The sequence below is a fragment of the Leopardus geoffroyi genome, chromosome B4 (assembly GCF_018350155.1).
Source record: "Leopardus geoffroyi isolate Oge1 chromosome B4, O.geoffroyi_Oge1_pat1.0, whole genome shotgun sequence".
Taxonomy (NCBI): domain Eukaryota; kingdom Metazoa; phylum Chordata; class Mammalia; order Carnivora; family Felidae; genus Leopardus; species Leopardus geoffroyi.
Window position 1 is genome coordinate 101,975,813 of NC_059341.1, and position 27,187 is coordinate 102,002,999.

The 27,187-nt window shown below is 35.5% G+C and overlaps 1 protein-coding gene across 11 annotated transcripts in view; it reads left to right on the top strand.

Annotated features, from left to right (window-relative positions):
- The window catches only part of NAV3 (neuron navigator 3), an 832,957-nt gene that overhangs the window by 587,312 nt on the left and 218,458 nt on the right, over nucleotides 1–27,187 (top strand). For all 11 annotated transcript variants that reach the window (XM_045463549.1, XM_045463554.1, XM_045463556.1 and 8 more), the window contains 2 exons: nucleotides 9,083–9,155; nucleotides 11,879–12,062. In XM_045463549.1, the coding sequence (XP_045319505.1) occupies nucleotides 9,083–9,155; nucleotides 11,879–12,062 (257 nt within the window). The remainder of the gene's footprint in view (nucleotides 1–9,082; nucleotides 9,156–11,878; nucleotides 12,063–27,187) is intronic.

A 27,187-nucleotide genomic window follows, 5' to 3' on the forward strand; every position in this document is an offset into this window, starting at 1 on the left:
AACTGAAAAGTAAGAATTCATTAAAACCCACACAGTATATCTTCAGCTCAACAAATACTGCGGTAATATTTATAATTTTATATTTGTAAAAAAATATTAAACAATATTTATTATTCTCTAATTACCAAGCCAGTTAGAATAGTAGAATTTTAAAGAAAAAATAATTTTTTATCTGATAAAATACTAATGGATTTTCCATATCTGTGTCCATACCTATATATATGTATATATATACACTATACATATGCATCTGTCTAATCACGCATACACACATAGATTCTGTTACAGAATATATATGTTTACATAAAGCATTTCTATTATGGATATAATATATATATTAGATATATCCACGTATATGTAGATATATACACATACACACATACACCGATGCCTAGTATGGAACTCGGCTCTTTATAAATATCTTTAATCCTCGTATATTATGTGGAAAATATTTTTAATCCCATGGATTAAAAATCCCATGGATAAGGAAGCAGAGGCTTCAGGAGAGTAAAAACTTTGCAAATTTTTTACCTTGTATAAGTTGCATAAGTAGGATGCTAACCCCGTTTTACTTGACTGAAAAACTTTCAATTATTATACTCACTGCTTAATTAATAAACTGACTCCTTGAATCTAACCACAGACCACTCAGCACAAAAAGAAAGGGATGAGTGAAACAAAATTACTATCCCCTCTGCCTCTCTCTATCCCACAACACAAAGTAACTTGAAATGGAAAAGGGAAGTGGGTGGGTTAGCATTGCGGTGACAGGAGGCAACTATCCAAACTGCATGTTTTACCTTCCCTCCCCAAAGTCTTAACAAATCAAAACTCAGAGGGCAAAGCCTGGAAATGTGCCTGCTCACGGATCCCAGCTCATCCTTAGCTTTGCTAAAGTTTCTTTATGTCTACTGCTCTATCGAGTAGAAAATTGTTTTAATTACCTCTGGTTGCTGTTACAAATTATCACAAACTTGGTGGCTTAAAGCAAAAGAAATTTAAGCTCACACAGTTCTGGAGGCCAGAAGTCTACAATCAGTATGACAAGGCCAAAATGAAGGTATCAGCAGTTCTGTGCTCCCTTCTGAAACTGTAGGAGAAATCCATTCCTTGTCTCTTCTAGCTTCTGGAGACTGCCAGTATTCTTTGGCTTGTGGCCACATCAGTCATTCTATATGTCAATATGCCAGCATATAAAAGTACATTGGATATTTGAGAATTAATTTGGAAGCATTTAAACTTTGTGAACTTAGAATTTATACAGAACGAGTGGATTTTGCATACTATTTCTGTCTTTCCCCTCATACTACACAATTTCATCTTTACATTCAACCAGATATTTATTGAGCACTTATTTTGTGCCAGGCGCTGGGTCCTGGCTATCTGTCAGTCATGTAGAGAGCTTGAGTCAGCGGCGGGAAATGTCTTAGTCAGAATGTCTAAATGACATGGAAGTGCCTGGGTGGCCCAGTGGGTTAGCATCTGACTTTAGCTCAGGTCATGATCTTGCACTTTGTGAGTTTGAGCCCCACATCAGGCTCTGCGCTGATAGTTCGGAGCCTGGAGTCTGCTTCAGTTCTCTGTCTCCTTCTCTCTGCCCCTCCCCCATTCATGCTTCTCTCTCTCTCTCTGTCTCTCTCTCTCTCTCTGTCTCAAAGTAAATGAGCATTAAATTTTTTTAAAAAAAAATTTTACCGTTTATTTATTTTTGAGAGAGCGAGACAGAGCACGAGCAGGGTAGGGGCAGAGAGAGAGGGAGACACAGAATCTGAAGCAGGCTCCAGGCTCTGAACTGTCAGCACAGAGCCCAACGCGGGGCTTGAACTCACAAACCAGGAGATCATGACCTGAGCTGACGTCGAATGCTTAACCAACTAAGCCAACCAGATACCCCTAAAAAAATTTCTTTTAAGTGAATGTCTAAATTATAGTGGTAGAAAGCTTAGTGTGGAAGAAAGCTCAAGTTCATTGGAGACTGGCAGGGTTGAATTTGAATTCTGGCTCTGCTATTTTATTAAATATTTTTATTAAATATTAATATTAAACTTATTAAAAGTAAGTTATCTTTCCAAGTCTCTATTGAATAGGAAAAACTGTATAAAATTTACTGGAGTTGATGGTGAACATTGAAAGGGTTTTGCATTTGGAGTAAATAACCTATGTGCTTAAAACTCTGTGTGAACTCCCTGTGCTAGGTCATTGAGAGGTGGAGAAAAGAGGCTTCTAAGCCATTTTCCCTGCTTCCATTCGTGACATGTAGTATAGAGTTTTTTCCAAATGGGGCTTTTTTTGCCTAGTATGTTGTAAAGGCAATATGTTAAAAATGACATTTTAAAATGAAATACACTGAAGTATAATTTTGAAAAATCAGAGTGCATTGCAAAGAGTATAAATAGAAAATGATGTGTGAAACTTTTATTACTATCAATAAATCTGTGTATGTGCTGTGTGATCATGTCTTCAAAGCAACACTGCGCATTTCTTTCTTTTGCATAAAACACACCATTAGCTCCCTGGGCTTTGAGATGAGCCCAGACTCCCACCAGGGCACGGCACATGTTTTCCAGCAATGCTCTGTCTATCTCGATGGCCTTCTCTCCTGCCACTAGATTCTCCAGATTTCAAGATGCTTATGCCTGGAGTCCCTGCTGCATGATCTTTCCTCCTACTTTGAATCTTGAAACGGATTGAAGGTTATCACCTTTTGGAGCAGCCTTTATTCACATTGGTAAACAATGAAGTAGTGAAGAAAGATTTAGGTGACTTTTACTCTCAATATTCCCAGCTCTTCTGAATTCTTTGTCAGCCCTTTAACTTACGGTGTTTCTCAATCATGGCCAGTTCAGACAGTGTTCCTTCCTTGGATTCACCTCATACCACATCCTCTTATTTGGTTAACTCTTCCTAACCTTTCAGCGACTAGCTCAGTCTTCCTTTTAAGGAGAAAAATGTGGGGGTTAATGACATGGCTCTAGTTTTGATATATTCTCTCTTTGTGACTTTGAGGCTGTCCATTGAATGCTCTGATCAACATCTTTCTCAGTATAAAATGGAATAGTAATGGCAACTTCAGATGAAGATATCTTTCTAAGTGTTAGTTAAGTCTTAGTTACTGATAACTTTCCCCTTCCCTAGTTACTTGACCTCTGGTCAGGAATAGGCCTTTGTTCATGCTTCTCCAGGAGTCTGTGTTTTTCTGGCCATAACATTTCTTGCATTACATTGGAATTGCTTCTCTCTCCTATAAAACTATATATTTTTAAGGACCCAGACATGCTCAATGAATAGTTAATTGTTAAATCCATGAATTAAAATAAACATGAAGAATTTTAATCAATGCAGAAACATGACTGCATTTTTAAAATTCTCCAGATGAATTTATATCTGATTAAAACCTTTGGCTAAAATTTATATTACTGTTTGAATTTCGTGATGGGACAGGAGTTCACTCACACTGAGCAATTTTACCTTTTTTTTTTTTTTTTTTTGGTTGAAATCACATTTATTTCATTTATATAGTGACACTACCAGTACACATTTATAATGAAAAAATAAGATGTGTAGTTAATCAAAAATAGCGCAAGTCACAAGAGAATGTACCATCCAGAGATAACAAAAGTTAAATTTAGTCTATATTCTTGTAGACATTCTCTATGTATGATTCATAACAGCATTATCTGGCACTTCAGACATGCCCTAACCGGGATGCATTGCATTTGTAGAAAGAACTCAAACTTTGAAGGATTATGTCTGCTACCTGGTTTACAGTTATTTAACTTCTTATACTGCAGTGTTTTCAGAATCCAAGGGGCAATAGAGGCTTTTCAATTCCAGCTAAAATTCAGCTTTGTAAACGTAACTGCAGAGAGTAAAGACTGGCATGCTCTTTTCTCATGGAGCAATTTTGCTCTTGGGAACTCTGATGGGCGTGACCGGCCCTCCTTCTGATACCTGTCTACCTTATCAAAGTCAAACTTAGCCCTCAAGTTTCAATGATTGTTCTTCTATGAAGCTTTTCCCAGGTCTGTAGTGAAAATTGATAAGTCCATTCTCTCTACTGCCATAAAATATTGTTTACAATCCTTTTTCAGAATTTATCATATTATGCCTTGTGTTGTGATGATTTATGAATATTTTTTTGTCTCCAGCTATTTTATAAGCTCACAAAGGCAAAGACTTTATAATTCATTTTTATATCCCTTCACCATCTAGCAGAGCTCTTTGCATGTAATAAACAGTCAATCGTTGCTGAATGAATTTCTCATTCATTGTTAAGCGTTGGTGCCGATGTTAAATTTAATGACAAACTATAAAGTTGATATTAATCATACCCAGATATTTAGGACCTAAATATATTTTTCATTAAGTATCGATAACTAAAAGTGAAAGAAACATGTGAATGGACAGGATAGAACCTTGTTAATATTGTGAAAGATGCCTCCAGTCAGACTTTCCAAAACAGATTATACCAGTTTCATGGTAAAAATACTAAAAGGCTAGGTGTCATAAAACATGCAGCTTAAAATGTATGAGTTCAATAAAGAAATGTGCTAATTAAAATTCTGCATTTTTTGGAATAGCTTATGAAAAAATATAAATATTTCCAATATATCCTCTCACTATGTTTAATGTTGAAAATATATATTGACCCTCAGGGTTAAAAAAATTTTGAAGGCACAAATACACTGATGACTATCTACAGCTTTTGTAAGTGAAAATAATGAAAACCCTTCTCTTCCTCATTTGAAACCCAATTTGTGATTTAGCAATATGCATGCTCATATTTAGCAAGTTCACAAGGCTCAAGATAAATGTACATTTATAAAATTAGATGATCAGCGAAATTTGTTTTTGAAAAATGCCTTTGATTTTTCACAAGAGTGTGGAAAATATTGCAAATGAGTCAGTGCTCTTTAGAAAAGATCCAAGGGTCATGGCTATGTCTTGACATTTATGTTTGCAACACTGAGCATAATTCCATGCATAAAATAAGTTGAATAAATGCTTGATGAATGAATAAGTGAAAGGTTCGATTTTACAAAACATAAACACAATTAAATGATAGTGCTCCAAAATACTAATATTAATTATACAAATAGAAACTACTGAGGTAAAAATATGAACCAATTTCTATTGAATTTGTGTCGTCAGTAAGGAAAACATACAGCAGTCTGTTTTTGTATTTATTCGTGGAAAATTGTCTTTTTGTTTAGACATTGTGATAACATCAGATATTTTCATACAACCAAAAGCCTCAAGGCTCAGTGCACCCAAACATTTTGAAACCTCCGACTAGATCTTATTGACTGGATTTAGAACTTAGAAATTGGGTGTTATTGAGTAGATTTATAGCTTAGAAACTTTGTTTTATTTTTATTACAAAGTCAATATTTTTATATATTTTATGTAGCCATGCTTAAATTGAACAGGAAGAGGGAGGCAATATGGGTGTTCTGGGCCAATGAAACGTAAGCCACAAATAGACCCAACAAATTGTGCATGACGTAGTAGTAGGCAAATAAATAAAAGTCTTAGAGTGACTATCTAGGAGGTATGGATGGGACTTTTTCTTGAGCCATATGAGAAGGGTGGTGCCCACAGAACTGAGAATGAATTTTTCTGTATTCCTGCTATAAGGGATCTATATAAAATACCACAGGCATAGGATGTAAAATGCATGAATTCTATAGTATCATGGTCATCCTTGACTCTTACAGGCCGTATCTTCCCACCAGATTTCTTTAACTTACGTCCAGAATCTGGCTCACCTCCACAGCCACCACCATTGTCTTAAACACCATCGTCATTCACTTAATTACTTGCAACAGCCATCCATCAAGCCTTCATACAAGGCACCCATTATATGCCTATATTTTCAATAAAATAGGGGCTGATCATTTTATTTTTATTTTTAATTGAAGTAAAACATACATAAAAGAGTGTAAAGTACTCTAATATGAATTGAGGTTAATAAAAACATGGAAAGTATAAAAAATACTCGAATCTCAAGTATATAGGTGATTGCTTTTTTAAAATGTATATACCTGTGTTGTCACAGATCAGAACAAAGGACACTTTCAGCATGCCTGGTCCCCTCCTGCAGATTTCCAGACTTTACCCTTCCAAAGTTCATCACTATTCTGATTTTGTTTTCATTATTTACTTTTACACATCTTGGATTTCATGTAAACTGGGGATAAAAAGTATACACTCTTTTATTGGCTTCCTCTGCTCATCTTTATATGAGATCTCTGCAGGTTAGTTGCTTAATCTGTAAAGAGGAGGGTAGGCTGACCCTGGGAGCTAAAATTTGACAACAAATTGATGTTCAGCCCCAACCCACAGAATTTCTGATTTATATTGTCTGGAGTCAGGCACAGAGAATTCGTATATTTTTAAAAATCCCAAAGATAATTGAACCTGTATACTCTGAATCAAATGATGTCTCTCCCCTCCCCTTTCCTCCCCACTTCCTCCTTTTCTCTCCCCCCACCACCCCTCCACTCCTTTCTTCCCAAAGTACAGGGATGGGCTGGCCACTGCTCCTTTTTACCTCTATTCTTCCTGAAGTGTGCACTGAGCACCTGTCAGATACTAAACACCATCTTAGGTTGCTGAAACTACATGAGTCAACAAAATGTAGTTCCTATGTTCCAGGGGCTTGAAGTCTCAAAAACCCCATGCCTGAATATATAAACAAATATCATTGAATATATTATAATAAAGTAGGCTTTAATAGTCCTACTGGAAATTAAGTATTCAACTACTTGTTCTACTGCTGTTATTTAACTACGATACCAGTAATGCAGAACTGAATTAACTATCTTGAATTGTTGGTACTCATAATGAATAACTATAAAGGAATATCCCACAATGTTGAATGCCCCTGATAAATTGCTATGTAAGGAATATAGAATGTATTTTAAATATTTTTTTCCTCTACTCTTTGAGGGCCCTTTTATTTTCCTTTCTAATTTATGGTGCATGCTGAAAGAGCTCTTGGTCTCTGATACCCACTCCGGGCACCAGTTTGTTTTTAAGTGGTTTCAAAGGTAGCCAAAAAACAAAAACAAAAACAAAAAACAAAAACAAAAAACCTATCTTACATTCTTAATTGCAGACTCTATCTATTAACCTTTTGTGGTTCTTAACAGTGAATTAATCTGTTCAGGTATAATAAAAATAACTGAAATTTAGGCAATAATAGCCTGTGAACATTTTGCTGTAAATTACATATAAGTTTGGATCAGGAATCTTCCTATTTTCTGTAAAAGGTATTTAATTGCTATGGAGTTAAGAACAGCAAGACTATTAGGGTGAATGTTTGAAAATATTCAGTTCAATTCTCTTTCTCAGTATTAGACCATAGTAATTATTTAGTGTGTTTTTTTTACTTGTTTGTAATGGTCCTGGAAAAAAAAAGTTCAAAAGAATATTTTAGATGCATACAGTAGAATATCATCTTTTTCCCATTTCTTTTCCTTCCTCCTCAATTCCTTCCTTCCAAGTCTTATTTTATAGTAGCAAAGAGAAATGTAAATAAAGAATGTAAAATATATTTCAGCACCTTAGCGTTATTGGATATTCACGTGCTAATGAGCAAACAAGGTGTTTGATCCTGTTGGACTTAGTGACTTCAAATCTATTGTTTCAATAGAATAATTTAAATAAAACTTACTTTTTGTTTTTTAGTAAAACTTATTTTGAAATAAATCTGTAAAATCACTTTTCACAAAACAAATGTATAGATCTTGGCTGCATTTTTAAGCAAAGAATATCTAATTGAATGTTATTAATTTAGTTTTGCATAAAATTACATTTAAAATGGAATGTAAATTGTTGTCCATTTTATAAGGACAGATTTTTAATCTCTTTTTTTTCTTTTTCTTTTCTCTAAGAGACACTTTGACCTTGCTGTGAAGCTAAGCTAGAGAGGACATTGGCAGAACTTTGTATGTCCATATGCATAGATTTGGATGATAATTTAATATGACAGAAAACAATACCTTGCCAAGGATTAACTTTAAATCTTCTATTTACTTTAGAACTCCAAGATTTATGGAATACCAAAACAACCCAGGGAGATGACTCATAAAGAAATAGGACTTTCTAGTTTCCTATACTCTTTTACAAATTCTTAGCTGTTTAACTTTGTTGTATAACATGATGGTCAGTATTGAGGTCAACCTGTAAAGTAACATAAATCAGTCATTTGGGTTTTGTTTGTTTGTTTGTGTTTTGTTTTATGTTTTTTGTTTGCATATCATTCTAAATGGTTACAAGCTAGTAATCATATCAAAACTGTTTAAAAGCCATGGCATCACATTTTTTTTTTCAGTTGATTTATTTATTTGGAAAGAAAGAGCAAGCAGGAGAGGCGTAGAGAGAGAGGGAGAGTGAGAGGGAGAGAGAGAATCCCAAGAGGCTTCATGCTGTCAGCACAGAGCCCAACGTGGGGCTGGAACCCATAAACCGTGAGCCGAAACCAAGAGTTAGCTGAGCTACCTAGGCACCCTGGCATCACAATTTTACATTACAAAGACAATACCTATATTTATTTAATCAGAGGAATATACAATTGTAGAAATACAAATACAGTTTTAAAAATAGAGACTTGCTATGATTTAAGATGAAAATTCGCTTTATTTCTTTCATGCTGTATCAACCCTTCTGGCATATTACCTACCAAATCTCACTGATTGAATCTCAGTTACCTACATCCGGACATTCTATAACTTGCATAAGCAACAGTCTTCTTCTCTGGATGCTTTCGTTGAGACTTATTTGTGAAGCACAAAATCCAGATTTATGTTAAGTAGGTGGGTTGCTAATTTGTAAGAATGCCATTCTTGATCAGGCCTCTATGAATTGTTTGTAAATACCACACTGGACAATGCAAGCTTTATATTCGTTCTTCAGTTAGCCGGAATGATTCTAGCTAAACTCTGGTAAAGATCTGTAGTATGAAATGAATGTAAAGTATTCATTCTTTCTTTATCTTACTCTCTGGTTTCATTTTAGCTCATTTGTTTATTTAAAAATAACCCTCTAAGTTGCTTTTTCACTGCTTTTCATATTACAGATTGAAAATGTTGATGTCTGCCTTAGTTTTCTAGCAGCCAGAGGAGTAAATGTTCAAGGTCTATCTGCTGAAGGTAAGAAAAGGCATAGTTGTCACAAATAACACCTAAGTTTGTAAAAAAAAAAATTTTTTTTGTATTACAAGCAAAGTGGGAGCACAAAGCTTCTTAATATATAAAGGAAATCAGTAAAGTTTCTAAAATAATAGAAACATAAACGCAGTGGTTATTAACCTATGCTTTAATTATTTATATATGTTTCATATTTTGCCAAAACTGTTACTTACATGAATAAGTGTATGAGAGAGGTGTAGATTAACAAAAAATCTTTATGTTATTACCAGTGTATAGTATTTTTGGAGTCTTCAGTAGAGGGATAGATGTATACATAGATAACGCTGTGTAATAGTGGACCTAAATACAGGTAAAAATAGTATAATTAATTTGAAAATATTATTTTGTCAATAAAATTTCTATAATATAAAATTGGTAGTCCTAGTTGAAATATTTGGTGAGCTTAAATTACGCATCATGAGGTCTTAAATAATTAGCACTAACAATATTTAATAACTGTTATATATAAAAGCTTTAAAGTCATTAAAGGCTTAAAAGATCATCATTAAAATACAGAAAAGTGGGAAAAGACTGAACTGGTACTGTCATTTTTTTTTTTCTGAGACTTTCTCTTTCATGTATATTTTTAGGAAAACTTTTCAAGTGTTATTAATGAAATCTAGTTGTTAAAATTATGAAATAGCAAATCCTTTGAGATCTGCATTAAGAAAAACCATCTTATTAGAATGTTAATTTATATATAAATATTCTGCTTAATACTTGTATATACTCTGACAATTTAGATCTGTTAATGTTTCTACTATGATTATTTTCTCCGAATAGCCTTTTACCCGACACATACTAGAAATATCAGACACCTCTGTTTTAAAATTTTTGCTGTCATTGGAAAAAGGAATTATGTGGCTTCTGAAATACAGTGAACAGTTAGTAGAATTATTGAGCTTTCCCAATTTTTCTTCTATATTTATTTTTGTTGTTTTAAATTTCTTTTATCTTTTACATTTATATATGTTGCATAATATTAAATTACTCATTTGGTGGCCAACAAGTTTAGGTTCAAACCTAACTGATGGTTCTATAATTTTGAATAGAAGTTATAAAATTCCCCAGGAAAATATTTCACTTTTTTAGTGGTTAAAAGCAGGTTAGAAAGGCTCCAGTTTGTTCTTTTTATGTCTCTTCCTTTTCATGGGACATCCTTTATTAACATAAACCCATTGGTCTTCATTTATCTTCTAAAAGTATATGGATGCTCAAAATGATTTTCTAAATTAATTAAATATGCATATTAATAAAACCAGAGATTTTTTAAAACCGCTATGATCATCCAGGGGTACATGGGAACATTAATACTTTCTTACTGTAGCCTCTTATCGATCAGACTAATTCTTCTATATCATGGCCACTGTGAGAAGGTTTGGCGGGGGCAGGATTCTCATTCTCATTGTATATGAATAATGCCACTGTGGACTCCATGTGACATTTATAAACCATCAGAGAGCAAGAAATCAGAATAGTTTGTTAATGCCCCTAAACTCCAAAAAGGAGGCATAAAACCCTGACCTCACAGGAGGATGTATATTTTATTGCCAACAGCATGTTTTATTTAGAATGTGATTATAGGTTTCATAGCCTTATTTCAGACTTTACTTCCATCTCTACTCCTAAGTTTTAACTACAAGAGAAAAAAAGCTAGAGTCAGATTGTAGCTTACTTTGTACATTTAACTTTTTATTCAATATTAGAAACGTTTATAAAGGAGCTTGATGTATTTCTACTAGGATTTATACATTTACATTTATTCAGTTATGTTATCTAATGTCATGGTCTTTATTATTTATTAATATATAACATGAGTTATAAATAAAAGAATTGGAGTATTAAAAATTAATATGATGTTGACTTTATGATATCTATGTGTACTATATATCTATCTACGTCCATCTATCTATATTTATAGATAGATAGCTGTATTAATAAATTTATTTTTGGGTGATTTAGGACTGCTATAAATCCAGTTGCCATTACAAAGTACACCCATACCATCCTGATTTATAATGCAGGACAACCAACATTTAGGTGGCTTTTTTTCTCCACTTCAGAGCCATCACTATGTTGATAACAGCTGTGTATTTGTGAGGGCAGCAGAATGCTAAATCAAATGATCAGCACAAGACAGCCCATCCGTTTGTAGGGAGAAGCAAACTCCAGAAAAATTGCAGTTAAGGATCAGCAAAGAGCATTGCTCATCCGAGTTTTGTTCTCTGTACCCCCCATCCTGTGACTCAGTCCCTGAAGCTCCAAGCTATTCGGAAATGCTACGTGTCAGAAATTCACAAGTGACTGAGAGACTCTAGTTGCATTTCCATCTTCACAGATTTAGTCTAAGACAATGGCAACTAGAATTTCAGTTGTAAAACAAATAATAAAAAGGAAAGGGGTGCCTGGGTGGCGCAGTCAGTTAAGCGTCCGACTTCAGCCAGGTCACGATCTCGCGGTCCGTGAGTTCGAGCCCCGCGTCAGGCTCTGGGCTGATGGCTCAGAGCCTGGAGCCTGTTTCTGATTCTGTGTCTCCCTCTCTCTCTGCCCCTCCCCCGTTCATGCGCTGTCTCTCTCTGTCCCAAAAATACATAAACGTTGAAAAAAAAAATTAAAAAAAAAAAAAAGGAAAACCACATTCATTTGTATGTTTTTACTGTTTGTATATTTTCCCTTTGATACAGAAATAAGAAATGGAAACTTAAAAGCCATTCTAGGGCTGTTTTTCAGTTTGTCTCGCTACAAGCAGCAACAACACCATCAGCAACAATATTACCAGTCCTTGGTGGAGCTTCAGCAGCCAGTCAGCCACGCCTCCCCTCAGGCAGAAGCCAGTCAGGCCAAAAGCCAGCAAGATATGCAGTCCAGGTAAGGAGGGAAGCAGAGATGTGTTTGAAATCAACGTGTCTAGATACAATTCGTTTTTAAATGAGTTTTTGTTTGTGAGTTTGAAAAACCGATTTATGTCGTTGTATCAGTGTTATGATATTTTTTGACTAATGTGACACAAGTTAAAACCACTTTTCTTTTGGTTGGATGAACAACATTTATCACTTCGGGGATGAAATATTTGTGTTTGTTTTCTAGAGATGATTATGGTTTGTATCAAAGTGTGTGAAATGTCTTTCTTGTCAGCGATGCGGCAGGTTATTTCCTTCTGCAAATTATTACTTAGAATGTGCTATTGAGTCCTACTCTGTACTACTCTCTACTCAATTATCTTCGAGTCTTTTGATAAATTCATTAAGTCTGTCAAAAGTTTCAGATCTGTTAAACATAGGGATTTGAGTGGGGACATACTGTTTTTAATGTATGATTGTGTGTGTGTGTGTGTGTGTGTGTGTGTGTGTGTGTGTGTATTTATAAACACACATGTATGTGTTCGTCTGACTTGATACTGTTGGCTCATTGTAGACACAGCCTGGGGTGAGGTGCTGACAAAACACGGCACCTTCCTTACCCTTCCATTACTGCCGTTTTCCAATTTGGACTTTCTATCAGTCAGGGTTCAGCCAGAGAAGCAGAACCAATAAGGGATTAAGAGATTTATTGTGAAGAATTGGTTTACATGATCATGGGGACTCCCTAGGCAAGTCTGAAATCCTAAAGGCAGCCGAGCAGGAAAGGCAGGCTGAACTTCTCTCAGCATGAGCCAAAACTTTTATATACAGGTGGAATTTCTTCTCTCAAGTAAGCTTCCATCCTGCTCTTAAGACCTTTCAAGTGGGGAATCAGATCTACCCAGATTATCTAGGATAATCTCTCTTAAAGTCAGCTGCTGTGGATTTTAGCCACATCCACAAAATACTTTCACAGCAGCACCTAGATTAGTGTTTGATTGAATAAGTGGGGCTGAGTTGACACATCAAAAAATCATCACAGAATGAAATTAAGTTAACAAGTTTCATGCATACTGCTCATTTGTTCCTCATCAATGACCAGGGTATCAGGTCATTAGCTCTATTGTGTAAATAGCTGATTGTTTTTCCTTAGTGGGTGAATGTCCAATATGAAAATACTCACCATGTTGAAGAGTATATATACATATCAAACATATGTAAATATTTAACTTTTTCCATCTTAGAAGACAAACCTGAAACTTAGTAACACTCAGTTTACCTTGAATTTGTTTTTGATATTTAGTATTGACTCAAAAAGTTAAAGTCCAAATTACATTCACAAAGCACACGCCCCATCCTTATTGTCAAATATTCAACAGTTCAGAAATCTTCTTCTCTTTCACTTGTCAACTAGCCCTTTCTTCATATTAGGCAATATTTCTTTTCTCTATATGAACATGTAAGCTCTATTCCCTTTGGCAGATTTTATTCACTAATGAATTATTAAATCGATATAGAAAAATTAGAATTTTATCAAAAAATATAGGGTATACTACAGAGTTCATGGAGTGATAAAAGATATTTCTCATCACTCAATGCAGATATGTTTCTGTTCTTTAAGCTCGTCTGGGCTATTTATGATGTAAGTGAAATTATGCAAAAGTCACAGTGAAAAAAAAAATACGGAGTAAGTTCTTTGGATTTCCTTAAGAATGGAGAGGAGCGGGGGAAGGAAATAGCTTTTTATTATGTATTATTATTTGGAGGAGTTGGTAGAAAGAGATCTAGGTTGTAAAAACTGCCAGAAATAATAATTCGTAGAGTTTGGTGTAAGTTACTTAAACCACGGACAAAAGGCAGGAATAGTAGTGGAAAAAACATAGGAAGTTAAGTGGTATGTATTGTAGAAAACATGTGACCTCTGGAAGTGATATCGAGTATCGTTTGTCTTTGCTTTACCTCATTCTATTTCTGTATCTGCCATGTGGAATTTCTTGCCCAGAAGTTCTCAGTGGTTATGACCCTTTTGGGGAGATTGTTTTTCTCATTCTTACTGGATATGCATGACTGTTATGGAATTGTGTTTTTTTTTAAGATACAAAACCCTATATAGTAGGCATGGTAATTTTACACCATTTTGGAGAGAGCCTGCTTATTTTTTTCGCTGAAAGGTTTTGAGGAGTATTCTTTTCACCGGTATCCTTTAAGACTGAGGCACACTTCTAAATAATTTTTTCTTATGATAAATTTAATTACTTTTAATTACTTTTTAGACCAATAATTTATAAATGTGGAGTACTTGCTGTAGTAAATATAGCACTTATGTCTCTGATGTAGAGGGGCTACAAGTCTTAATTTTAATAGAATTTATTATATGTTTTGAAGAATATTATTTCAAACATTAATACTTATTTCCATTTGTATAGATTTGGTCAGAGAATAGCCTATGAATTAGAATTTATGTGGACTTATGTACAACAATCGTTGTATGTATTTTTCAAAAGCCGGTAGTGATAATATACATAAGAAAGGATATCTACTATATGTCTTTATAGTAGAACCAAGATAATTAATGCAGAAAAAAATAACCCAGTGACACATTTATCTTCATTCTCCTGAAGTGTGAGTCATAAGTCATGATTTATGAAGCCTTTGTGTTGATTCTAAATCTCTTCCCAAGTAAATAGCTTAAATAACTGGTTGCTACAGTATTCTGGATATTTAGCCAGAAAATGTTCTTATATTTTTCTCTGTCAACTCCAAAAAATTTTAAGGGCACATTGTTTCAGTTCAGTGAGAGTTTTATTTTGTTTTATTCTTTTTGTTTATTTAAAATAAATTGATGTAACTGTATATATTCCCAGAGTATTTTATACATTAAGAATTTGTAACTTGGTTTTGCTATTTTAAAAATAGCTCCAAATGTTTTCAATCATTTGGAACATCTTTCATTTAAACAGACACTTTGACCTAAAGGTTAATAAGTATACAAGAGAGAAAATAAAACATGGGCCAAGAGGAATCGAGTGTGGGTAACAGAGTCTCCTTTTTTGGTTTCTCAGCTCTTTCTCCACTTTCGTGTGCATGTTTGTGGGTATGTAGGCTCAAATACATGAGAGCATACCTGCGTGTGTGTGTGTGTGTGTGTGTAAGTGTGTGTATCCTGCTCAGGTGGCAACAAGAGCTCTAGTTATTCAAACTTGCCTCTAGAATCAAACTGCCTGAACCTGGATCCCAGTTCTCCCACTGCCTAATTGTGTGGCCTGGGGCAACTTGCCTGACGTCTCGGTGCCCATCTCATGAAGTTGTTTTTAGGTTCACTGGGTCAGTACAGCATAAGACACTGTGAACATATCTGGCACAGGTCACTCTGCTCAAAGCCTTGCAATGGTTTCAAATAGCCCAGGTTTTCTCCCACCTTAGGCAATGTGTTCTTGCTGATCCTTTGCCTGGAATACTCTGATAGCTGCTTGGCTAAATCTCTCATCTGCCTCAAGTCAGCCGCTCATCTGTTGCCTTCCCACTGTTGCTTACCTAACCACCCTTTTAACCCTGCCTGCGTCCCATCTCTGCTCCCCATTGCACTTCGCCATACTTTTTCTTTTTTCCCTTAGCTTAGCCTTAATCAACTTTTAACCTCAATTCACTTCTTATATCCGTTATTTATTATTGCCACTTCCCTCTAAAAGGCAAGCACTATCAGTACAGCAAGATTTGTTATATCTTTTTTTTTTTTTTAACGTTTATTTATTTTTGAGACAGAGAGAGACAGAGCATGAACAGGGGAGGGGCAGAGAGAGAGGGAGACACAGAATCGGAAGCGGGCTCCAGGCTCTGAGCCATCAGCCCAGAGCCTGACGCGGGGCTCGAACTCACGGACCGCGAGATCGTGACCTGAGCTGAAGTCGGACGCTTAACCGACTGAGCCACCCAGGCGCCCCTAGATTTGTTATATCTTAATTACTGGTGTGGTAGTACTCGTAACAGTAATAATAATAGTAATAATTATAATAATAAGCACAGGGCCTTACACATAGTAGTTTTCCACGATTATTTCTGCAATGAGATAATGTAAGAATTAACAAATCTGTGTTCCACCTGTTTCCAATTTTAAATAGAAAGATGGGTAGTTGCAAGTGTAAGTAGTTCCAAATGACAATTGTGTGTATTTATAAAATTAATAGAATGAAAATAATTAAACATATCCTTGACTTAGGGTGGTCATGTTATTAAAATACAATTAGTTTCAAAATGATGCAGAGTGGAAATTCTTATTATTCCTGGAATTATCCATTTGTAGTATCTATATTAAAATAAGGCGGGGACTCGGATTGTAAATTTCTTAAACGTTCCCCGGGAGTACTTGGTTATATCTGGAGTGATAAAGCCTTGATTAATCAAGTCTTCAGTTCTCAAAAATGTGAATATATTTAACATAAAAATTAAATTCTCTTTGTCAATGATGTTTGGAAGGGCTTTGCATGAGTAAAGATTAAAGATCTTGCTGGATTATGTAATGTAAAGCATCCTATTTGCATTTATTTAATGTGAATATACGACTAGTTCCTCCTATTTTTCTGGCTTTTCTTTTTATTTTGAAAATAGTAAAGACCCTTTCTTAAACCAACTGGAAAAATATGAGAAATGTTTTAATAAAATTGATAAAAATCTTTAGTAAGAGTTGAAGTCATCGTTCTTTTCTGTAAATTTGAACTAGAAGATCAGAAGATATTATTTCTTTTTCTAGAAAAAAAGTAGAGAAGAATGCTTTAATTTTCAAACTCAGAAAATTCATTTGATCAGTAGGTATGTTCTGGGCATTCAGGTTATTTCTGCTAATCATACTTTTCCATGTGTTGAGTTTTGACCATAGAGTTCTAGTTGACATGGAAGATGACAGGAAGTTTAATTTCACCCAAATCTTACACAATGTCTGACACAGAGACCAGCCAGCAATGAGCAGAATGCATATCATGAATGGATAATCTTCCTAAGAATATCTGGTAAATCATTGTAGTGAAAGAAGATTATAAAACAAAAATTTATTTTTCTTATGTCTTGGTCCAGCTATACATGAAGTGTTAACATGATACTATGTGTAAAAGATGATGATTTTTATTTGCTAAAAGCTTTAAGAAAGAGGGTTTTTTTTTTCTTAAAATGTGGACCTTTTTGCTTAATTTTTATCCAGATGATTAAATAACTTTCCTTCCTGTTATTACATAGTGAATTTTACCAACTCGCAAATAGTGATCACTGAATCACATGAACAGAGATTTCATGTTTTATAGAAATAAAACATGTGAAAAAGAAAAGAAATTAAGTGTAAAAGTAGAAATAGGTAAGAAATCACATAGATCATAGAAGTAAGAAAGGCAGCGACAAAGATATATCTTTCTGAACTACCATAACAGCTATTTTGAGAATTGGGGAGATTATGATTTCCGCAGCTGATCATTTGCCCTTCTTCTCATTTGTAGGAGAAAATCAAATATGTGTCCACTTGCAATTTATACGAACTTTCTCAGAGGACTCGCACGCCAAATAGCAAAATCTATGGACACGTGTTCTTTGAGTGACTTATCTGTTCCCTGTGCAGCCCCTTGAAAAGGTTCCCGCGACCCCCGCCACACACGTTGCTCTTGGAACCCTCTTTCCATTGAGGACATTTGCCTGTCTCTTTTCCAGGAAACATCATTTCCTTCTGGGGGATTCACTCAGAAACTGGGACGGCTTACAGCTTTTCAGCCTGGGGTTATAAATCTTGCAAAGTATATTAAGGAAGTTTAATTTAAGATGACAGGAAGGCTCTGGTAATTTAAGCCCTCGTGAACCTGGCTTCAATTAGTTTCTTAACTCAGCTCTGTGTTGTGGCGTATAGTGTGCTCTTCAAAAAAGTCAGTGAATCAATTAAACTTTAAACAAACGAAACGCAAAGGACATTTATGAATATTTTTTAAGTGGGACTTTTTCTTTTCTAGAGAGGAATAATTGAAGGGATAGAGAGTTTTTGTTAATTGCCTGATTTAGGAAACCAAGAGAGTGCAATAATAAAAGAGCCTATAATACGCACATACACAGTTTGCTTACGTTGTGCTTTTATTTCACTGTTTAAAAGGCTTGACGACTACTCATACTTCTGTTGTTATAGATGAAGCAGCATCTATACAGTTTTGGTTATCTTAGAGTCAGGCAAACATGGGTTTAAATTCTGCCTGCCAATTCCCAGTGTTGTGGCATTGAGCAAATGATTTTAACCTGTTCAAATACCAGTGTTCTTACCTCTACTATTGGAATGGAAGTAACTGCCTCATGAAGGCATTGAGAAGTCCTCAGAGAGTGATTCATGTATAAAGTGCCTCCTTAGCACAACTCTTGGCATGTAATAGACACTCAACTCAGCTACTGACACTATACCTTCTCCCCCTTAAATATCGTGTCATAGGTATAATAAAATATATGACCCATGTTAGAAACCTCAAGTCAGCCTCATCTGTCCCTTCTCACTTTCTCTGATCACTTCTGTCCATTCCACTTCTAACTTGTATTTAAATATGTGAAAGTAATTCAAAGTAATAACATCCTCATTATTAAAAACAACGGCCTGATGCCCAGACCGTCTCATGCCCAGTCTGATAAACCCTTTAGTTATTATTAAAGAGGTAAACACTTTAATTATTTCAGGTATTTCCTTTGGTAGTTACTCCCATGTAGCTAAATAAAATACTTCTACACTAGTTTGTATTCATTAATTTGGTCATTCTCTTTTGATTCACACACTCCCCATCTCTCCCATCCTCCATTAATGTGTTCAATACATATTTTTTAAGCACTTAGCATTCTTCAGACACTCTTCTAGGCACTTGAGATACAGCAGAGGACAAAAGAGATTAAAGAATCCTTGCCCTCTTGAAGCTCACATCTACGCTAGTAATGGGAGACAATAAAAAATTAAAATATGTATCACTAACTGGACAGCTGATGGTGGAGGAAAACAAACCAGAAAAAAAGATGCTGTGTAGAAGCCATATTCCTGCAAATTTAAATATGGAGCCCTCACTCAAATGACATTGAGCAGAGGAGGTAAGAGAACTAGCAGTGTGGCTATCTTGGGAGAGAGAGTTTCAAGCTGACAGAAGACAAGAGCTGAGACCTTGAGTTAGGAGCTTGTCTGGTTTATTTTAAGAAGAGTAAATAACCCAGTTGGGATGGATCAGAGGGAAGGAGGCAGGAAAAGAGTAGGATTAATTCAGATGAAGAGCAGGGAGACACTAGTGTGATGTGACCCTTTTGCCACTGCAAGGACATTGGATTTTATTCCAGGAGAAATGGGAAGCCACCATATTCCATAAAGAGGTGTAAACAGGTATAAAAATCAAGGGGTCACTCTGGCTGCTTTGTTGGAAATAGTTTTTAATGGGGAGAAGGTAAAAACAAGAAGGGGAGAAGGTCATGGAGAAAACCTTGGAGTACCATATTGAAAGTGGAGAGGAAGTTAAGTTCAAAATATATTTTGAAGGCAGTGTCAGTAGAATTAGCTGACAGATTTGAAGTGGGATTGGTAAACAGAGAGGAGATTCTCATTGGAAAGGCAATTCCATTTACTGCAAAGGGAAAGAATGTGGGAGGGGCAGATTTGGTATGGAGAAAGATATTTACTTATCGACATGTCAATTTTATGATGTCTACTAGGTATATACAAGAGGAAATACGAAGAAGGCAATTGGAATTGCAAGACTGTATTTAAGGGACAGGTGTAGGCCATATATGAAAATTCTATGAATACAAACATATAGAAATTATAAAAACTGTGAGCCTAGATACAATAAAGTCGCCAAAAATCTGTATGCAGATGAAGAGAAGATGAGGACTGGGGCCAAGAGCCAGACTGTATTTAGACAATGAGTGATTGCAAGACCTGCTAGAGGAAACTAAAAAAAGGGCAGCCTGTAGAGTCAGAAGAAAACCAGAATTTGTTTGCCTGGAAAGCAAGTGAAGAAGGTAGGCTAAGGAGACGGAGGAGATTAATAATAATAATTTATATGTAGCCCCAGTCACCATTCTAAGTACTGTATATACTTATTAATTATTCCATTCCTCACAGCAACCCTCTGATATAGCTATTGTAAGTAATCGTAGTTATCAGATTAAAAACAAAACTGGAAATCGAAAGACCAATTAGATTGCACAAAGTTTCATGGTTACTAAACTGTATATTTAATCCAGGCAATCTGGCTACAGAGTTTGTGGTTCTAACCATTGCCTACCTACCTGCAGAATGTCAACTGCCTCAAAAATTGCACAAAAGCAGGATGAGCACTGAGATCTGATTCCTGGATTTTTCATTGGAGACTCTGATGAGAGCTATTCAGTGGAGTGGTCACTGTGGTAACTTGATGAGAATCAAGGAGAAATGGACAATCAATGGAAAAGGAGAGAGAGAGGAATTAGAGGTGGTCATTAGCGTGCAGACAGGTCTTCCTAGGATGCTACTAATATAGTGAAATTTCACTCTTTTTAGCTCTTTTATTGGTTAACTTTGTAACTTTATATAATGAAGGAACATCTTTGCTTGTCTCTCACTCAACTGTAGAATATCTTTGGGTGTTCTGTATTATAAAAGATGGCTATTAACATTTCTATTCATTTCTCCGCCTCCACTAACAATTTCCATCCTCTGTCATCTGCACTCTTAAAATTAAGGCTCATAAGATTTACATTCTATTTTGTACAGATTGATTCCAAGATTTTTCAAACCAATGGAGTACTTCTATAATGGGTATTAGAAATATGTACTGCGGAATCAAAACATATACTGTGATTCTTTCCTTTTCAACAGCTGTCTTGAGTTTCTATTGAAAGTTGATATTTGTTTGAATGCAGTCATTAACTAATAGACAATTTTAAGAATGATCCAGGGTTGCTCTGTGCTGACAATGCAGAACCTGCTTGGGATTCTTTGTCTCCCTCTTCTCTGTCCCTCCCCCACTCACCCTGTCTCTGTCTCTCTCAAATAAATAAACTCAAAAAAAAAATTGAAAGAATGAGCCAATGTTCATTTAATGATGCTTTAGAAGGATGAGTCCAGGTGTATTGAGGAACCCCTCCATGCCAGCATTCCTTTTCTTGGATTATTCAGTTGTTGGTAGTTAAAATTGCTTCTTGTTTGTTTGGAAGGTTAATTAATTGGTTTGTTTATATCCGGCCATAGAGCGGTCATTGATAGTGATTGATGTGGATATTTGATTAATCTCCTTTTTGTAATCTCTTCATTTTACCTCCAATTTCCTAGTCCAGCTTTCCTCCTTATTCTTCTAGACTGAATCCTCCCTGCATGTGTACACTGGGATGAAGCTTCTCTTCCTATGTGTTTTCCATTAACATTACTCCCTTTATTTTCAGTTTTTCAAAGTCTGTTGAAGTCTCTTGTCCATTGATGGCTCTTGTCTTCTATCCTGTTATTCTTGATGTTGTGAACTTAAACCTTCAATATTCCCTTTTAAGCGTGCTAATGGCATCACATTAGGGAAAACAATAACATGAATTTGAGTCTCAGAAGGCATGGGCCGAATCATTTTTGGTTCTGATAACTTTCTTTTTTCTTCTTTAAAAAAAATAAAAATCCATTAACTGAGTCTAAGTCTCCAGATGGATAATAAAAATATTGTAGTTCTACCCTACTTTTTTGAGGGAGTTAGGAGAATATAATATATAAAGTATTAGACTGCCTACTAATTTCTATTTTAACTTAAGACTTGTGATTTTGACATAAATGTATAAATAAAAACAATAGTTAGCCAGTGTTTTATAGTTTGCTCTTAAAACAACCAACAATGTGATTTGTGTATCATCGTATCCTGTGACTCAGGATAACTTGTAATTTATTTCTTCAACATTTTACCATAGGTCATTTTCACATCCTTTTTATATATTTTACAAACATTGTCTCCCAAACACTAGATGTTGTTTGGTTCGATTTGATTTTTAGTATGTATGGGGGCACTTGTCAAATAGAGCACTGATAATGTAGACTTAATTATTATACCTCCGATTTTTATACCATATGAAATTATTTTATATTAATCTGTTTTCCACTAGAGACTGCATTCAACTTACTGACTTAACAATAGAGAATGCAACTGTCATAATAACTATAATAATCATGCCAGTATGACCATTGAATTATTTTCCCATAGTTAGAGCTACATAGAAAACCAAATAGTAATCAGGGGATGACAGGGTGAGCACCGAGTTAGATTTAGGGGACTTGTAAACATTTCTGTAGCTGAGACAGTCTTGCCTATGAGACTTCAACCATTAGTCAAGGGTCCCTCCTTATCATAAAGCGCACTGTTAACATTTGCCTCTTCATATTCCATTTCCTGAGCTTCCCCTTCTGACAACCCCCACCGTCTTCCCCTTTCTGACTGACCTCTTAGTCTGAAAAGATGTACAAACACAACCAGCCCTCTTTCCCTGCAAGAACTGTCAGGTAGACTCTGGACCAAAGCTCACCATCAGAGATATTTTGAGACCCCAGCCACTCCTTTATAACATGAAACTGAATGTATTGATGATTACATTTGTTTTGCAATAAATTGAGAATAGTCCAATTATAAGAACTCTAAAAAATTGACTTTTTCCTAGATCTTCAAACTGTATAAGCATTCAGTTACATATTATTTTATAAGTATAATAAAGTCATTTTCAGAAACATGTACTAAGAAATAGTTAACACATTTTGTGCTTATTAATAACAACACTTTTTAAGTCTTACAAGTATTAAGTAATTCAGATTTTTCACTGATCAGGGTAGTCTTTACCAAAGTAGTCAGGGTCCTGTTTGTGTGTGTGTGTGTGTGTGTGTGTGTGTGTGTGTGTGTAGTTGCATTAAAATGAACTTTTGGAATGGAGCATTCAATTTATTGTAATACAATTTTACTCCATGCTGAAAATTATAAGTGGCAAAGATCCATGGAGCAAGATAGTGCTTTGAGCTATGTGTAAGTAAAAGCATTGTTGGGAAATTTCATTTATGGTAAGATTGTGAGAGAAATATGAGCCTGGTTTCCTGAGTTGCCCTTTATCCTGAAGTTCTACGTTCCTAAAAAAGCATGAGACTTTGATGCGGTAATATCTTACACAGGCATCTCCCTCTCTAGTTACCGTTTTGAGATCCCACAAAAACAGACCATGCAGGTGGCCTTATTAACTGTCAGTTGAAATTTAAGATAACACAGAGGTTATAATCTATTTACATACCATATGTCACTAATGGGATAAGTTATCACAGTAACCTGTCTCACATATAATCAGGATGATATTTCAGCCACCCAGCTACTAAAAAGAAACACATGTGGATGAAAGCTAAGTTTCTGACTCATCTATGGATTAGGCAATAACTGTTTTCAGTGATGTCTCAGCTAAATTGAAGCATAGGGACAGAGTATTTTTATCACATACTCTGATGGTGAGTATAGTTGTTGCAGAATATCTTAAATATTTCTGAAGGAACATATTTGGTTTTGAGGCGCAAAAGATATTTTTACAGAAGTGGTTGAACACCTTCATCTTTCTTAGAGCCAATAGCTTGTCAGTTACCATTTTATAACACTGCACAAGGATCCTATAAAAGGGAAAATCTTTATAATAAAGGAAGAATTTGGTGTAGAGAATTCTTTGAATCTTAATTCTGAATGCATGGGTTTTTATCTACTCTTAGCAATTATAGGATATATAAGGATATATATTTTAATCTATTTCAGTCTTAAAATGTTAGTGGATGTGCTTTCCTATCTTCAAAACTTTTTTATTTTGTTGTATCTATTGTTGTCTAAAAATCTTTTAAGACTTTGTTCCCATGGACTTAGTTATAATATATGTTGGGTGACTTCTTCCAGATCTCAAGCTATTTTCAGTGTATTTGGAAGGGAATAATTTCTAACTTTTTAACATGATAACAATAGAAGTACAATTGGGATTTATAAATTGTCCACTAAAACCCATATCCAGGAAATTTCTTACTTTCTATTTTGTGATTTCTTTGTAGGTCTCCTTGGTCCCTTGGGAATAGTGCTGTTAAAAAGACAAATGTGATTTTATGATTAAGTGTGTTTTTCTCTTTCTTTGAGAATCAAAAGCACAAAATGTCTGACTACATAAAGGTTCTGTAGAGGGATTTTTACTCATAATACGTTTATGTGACTATAAGACTTAATGGTAAATAGACAAGAGAGGAATAAAGGGTGCTTCCAAAGTAATTTTCTCTCAAGTTTCTTAATATAGATGAGGAGTTAAAAGAATGTATGTAGATGAAAAATTGCCTTTATATTCTACCTTGCTCTAAAAAACTTAGTTTATTCAATCACTTTTGAATTAAGTACATACATTTTAACTCTTTTGTGCTTGATTTTTGTTTTAATGAGTACATCACTGTGCAGTTGGGCTTAGTCAAAGAATGCTGTATGGAAATGAAATGAAATATTTTAATGAAAGACGATATTGTTCCTAATGATTCTTCATATGTTACATTAGAGCCCAGTGTTCTTTTTCATTGGTGACTTAAAATTTCAGCTGTGACCTTTTAGCAAACAAAGAGTCAGTCCCCACTGTGTGCCAAGAATTATGTTTGATGTGTGGTTGAGATATGGTGATGATTTTACCATTCAAATTGCTGACAATGTAATAGAAAACCTAGATATTTAAACAGATAGTTCAATCAGGGTTTGCTAACTAATCCAACAGAGTTACTCAGTGACCGCAGTTAGAGGAAAAAGCTCATATGAAGTCACTGATGAATTTAATGCCATTTATATTCAGGAAACTGCAAGTATGTGGACAAGGAAACAGTGTGAATAGAAGTGTGTTCTGAGTATCCATTGCTGTTCAAAAAAATATCCCAAATATAGATGTGCAAAGCAATAACCATTTGATTATACTCATGAATTTTGTGAGCCCAGGAGCCAGACAGGGCACAGTAGAGATGGCTTGTCTCTGCCCCACAGTGTTGAGGACCTCTACAGGGAAGGGTGGAGTGGCTGGGGTGTCACAGACTACTGGGAGGCAGAACATCTGTTGCTGGAGAACCCACTTCCAAGGTGACTTTTTCACTCAATGTGTCTGGCAGCTTAGTGGGAATAGTGATTACACAAAGCTTCCCCCAGCACGGCAGTCGCAAGGACATTGTACTTCTCACATGGTGACCTGTTGGTCAATGGAGTGACAAGCCCACCCAAATTCAAGGAAAGTGTCAGTGGAACAAAGATTTCACCTCTTAATGAAAGGAGCATCAAAGAATTTATTATAGTTCTATGTTTAAATTGCCACAGGGTGTGATGAAAGATAAGACTAGAGAAGCAGGCAGAGGTCAATTTATGGAGGCTTTGGATGTTATGTCTAGGAGTGGGGACTCATTTCTTGAACGTAAAGGACAATTGTCCTGGAGATTTTTTTTTTTAAGCAGAGAAAAAATGATGCCATTTATAACTTAGGAACATGACCTTGGTGACAGAGTAGAGAAAAGATGTGCATTCGGGGGAGGATTGGGAGGGACCCTGCAGCTATAGTGGCAGGAAAATGAACAGTATAATGTTAATAGACATGAGGTTCTGACTAGGAAATGGACTTGGGGATTGTTTGGAGATAAGGGTGAAATAAAATTATCATCTTTCTTTCTTTCTTTCTTTCTTTCTTTCTTTCTTCCTTTCTTTATTTCCTTCTGACTCATTGGATAGCGATATATTTCAGTAAGGAAAAAAACAATACAATCATCAAAACAGATGAAGGAAATGGAGAGAAAAAAGTTCAGCCTTGGCCTTCAAGTTGATATTTCAATGGGACCTCTAGATGGCGGTGCCTTATGCATGGCTCTGGAGCCCAGTAGAGAGGTCAGGGCCAGAGATGCAGGCATGGGAACTTTGTTTAACCATGTTTTATTGATTGAAACAATAGAAGTGGAAGAGATTGCTCAGGAAAAAAGGATAAAGCTGGGGGGAAAAGGGAGCAAACTCAGAGCAAACTTTGGACAACCGCATTTGAGAGACTTCCTTTTGATTGTTTTGCAATACATTTGGAGTTATGGTAGTTTATTTGATATCTTCTTAAAGACAAATTGTTTTTGTTGTTGTTATTGAGGAATGCCTCAGCTTTTTGAGACATTTTAACCTTGTCTTTCAAATTGTGAAATCTAGAGTACAAATCTTTTTTTTTTTTAATGTTTATTTATTTTTGAGAGAGAGGGGGCAGACTGCAAGCAGAGGGAGTGGCAGAGGGAGTGGGAGGCACAGAATCAGAAGCAGGCTCCGGGCTCTCAGCTGACAGCACAGAGCCCGACACGGGGCTCGAACCCACAAACCGTGAGATCATGACCTGAGCCGAAGTCCATCGCTTAACCGACTGAGCCACCCAAATGCCCCTAGAGGACAAATCTAAAACAGAACTGTGGTTGAAATATTAAAGTAAATTTACTATATTTTATAAGCACATCAAAACTGTATTTTCATCTAACCACTATATTACAAACTTAACATTTGTTAAATTCTGTATTTGACACACTTTTTGGATTATGTACAGTGTTGAGAATTATGGGTTCTGAAAGTCTCCCCCTGTGCATGTTACTTTGGGAATGTTGTTTCTTGGATGTCCTTTGGGGACCTACAGGGATTCATACTGTTGAGTTCAGGAAACAAGAAGAGTGACTAGAATCCAGGGGATGTTGGAGGGAGAAAAGGACTTAATTTGCTTTCCACAAATCATGGTCCCAAAGTAATTATAAATTTGGAGACCAAGAGCCAGGGTTAAAAGCTCAACTACTATACTAAGAGGTCCATGCTTGTGAGATTTAAGAGTAAGAAAGTAGTAACCTCAAAAGTGTTAGGTGAGAACCAAAGGGCATGGCGTAGGGAAGACCAAGCACAAGAGAGGAGAGGAATTGTAGGGATCGAGGAACGTAGTTATGTTGTACTGAATTCACCAGAATATTTAGAGGTTCCTGTGAGGACTTAGTTCATTCATGGACTCTCAAATGTACACCTGAATCCCACTGAATTTTCTTTTCAACTGGCATAGCACTTATGTAAGCCAGACACCCTTTGAAGTGACTTACAGTTCAAACCTTATAAAAACTTGAGGTAGGCAAAGTTGTCATCCTCATTT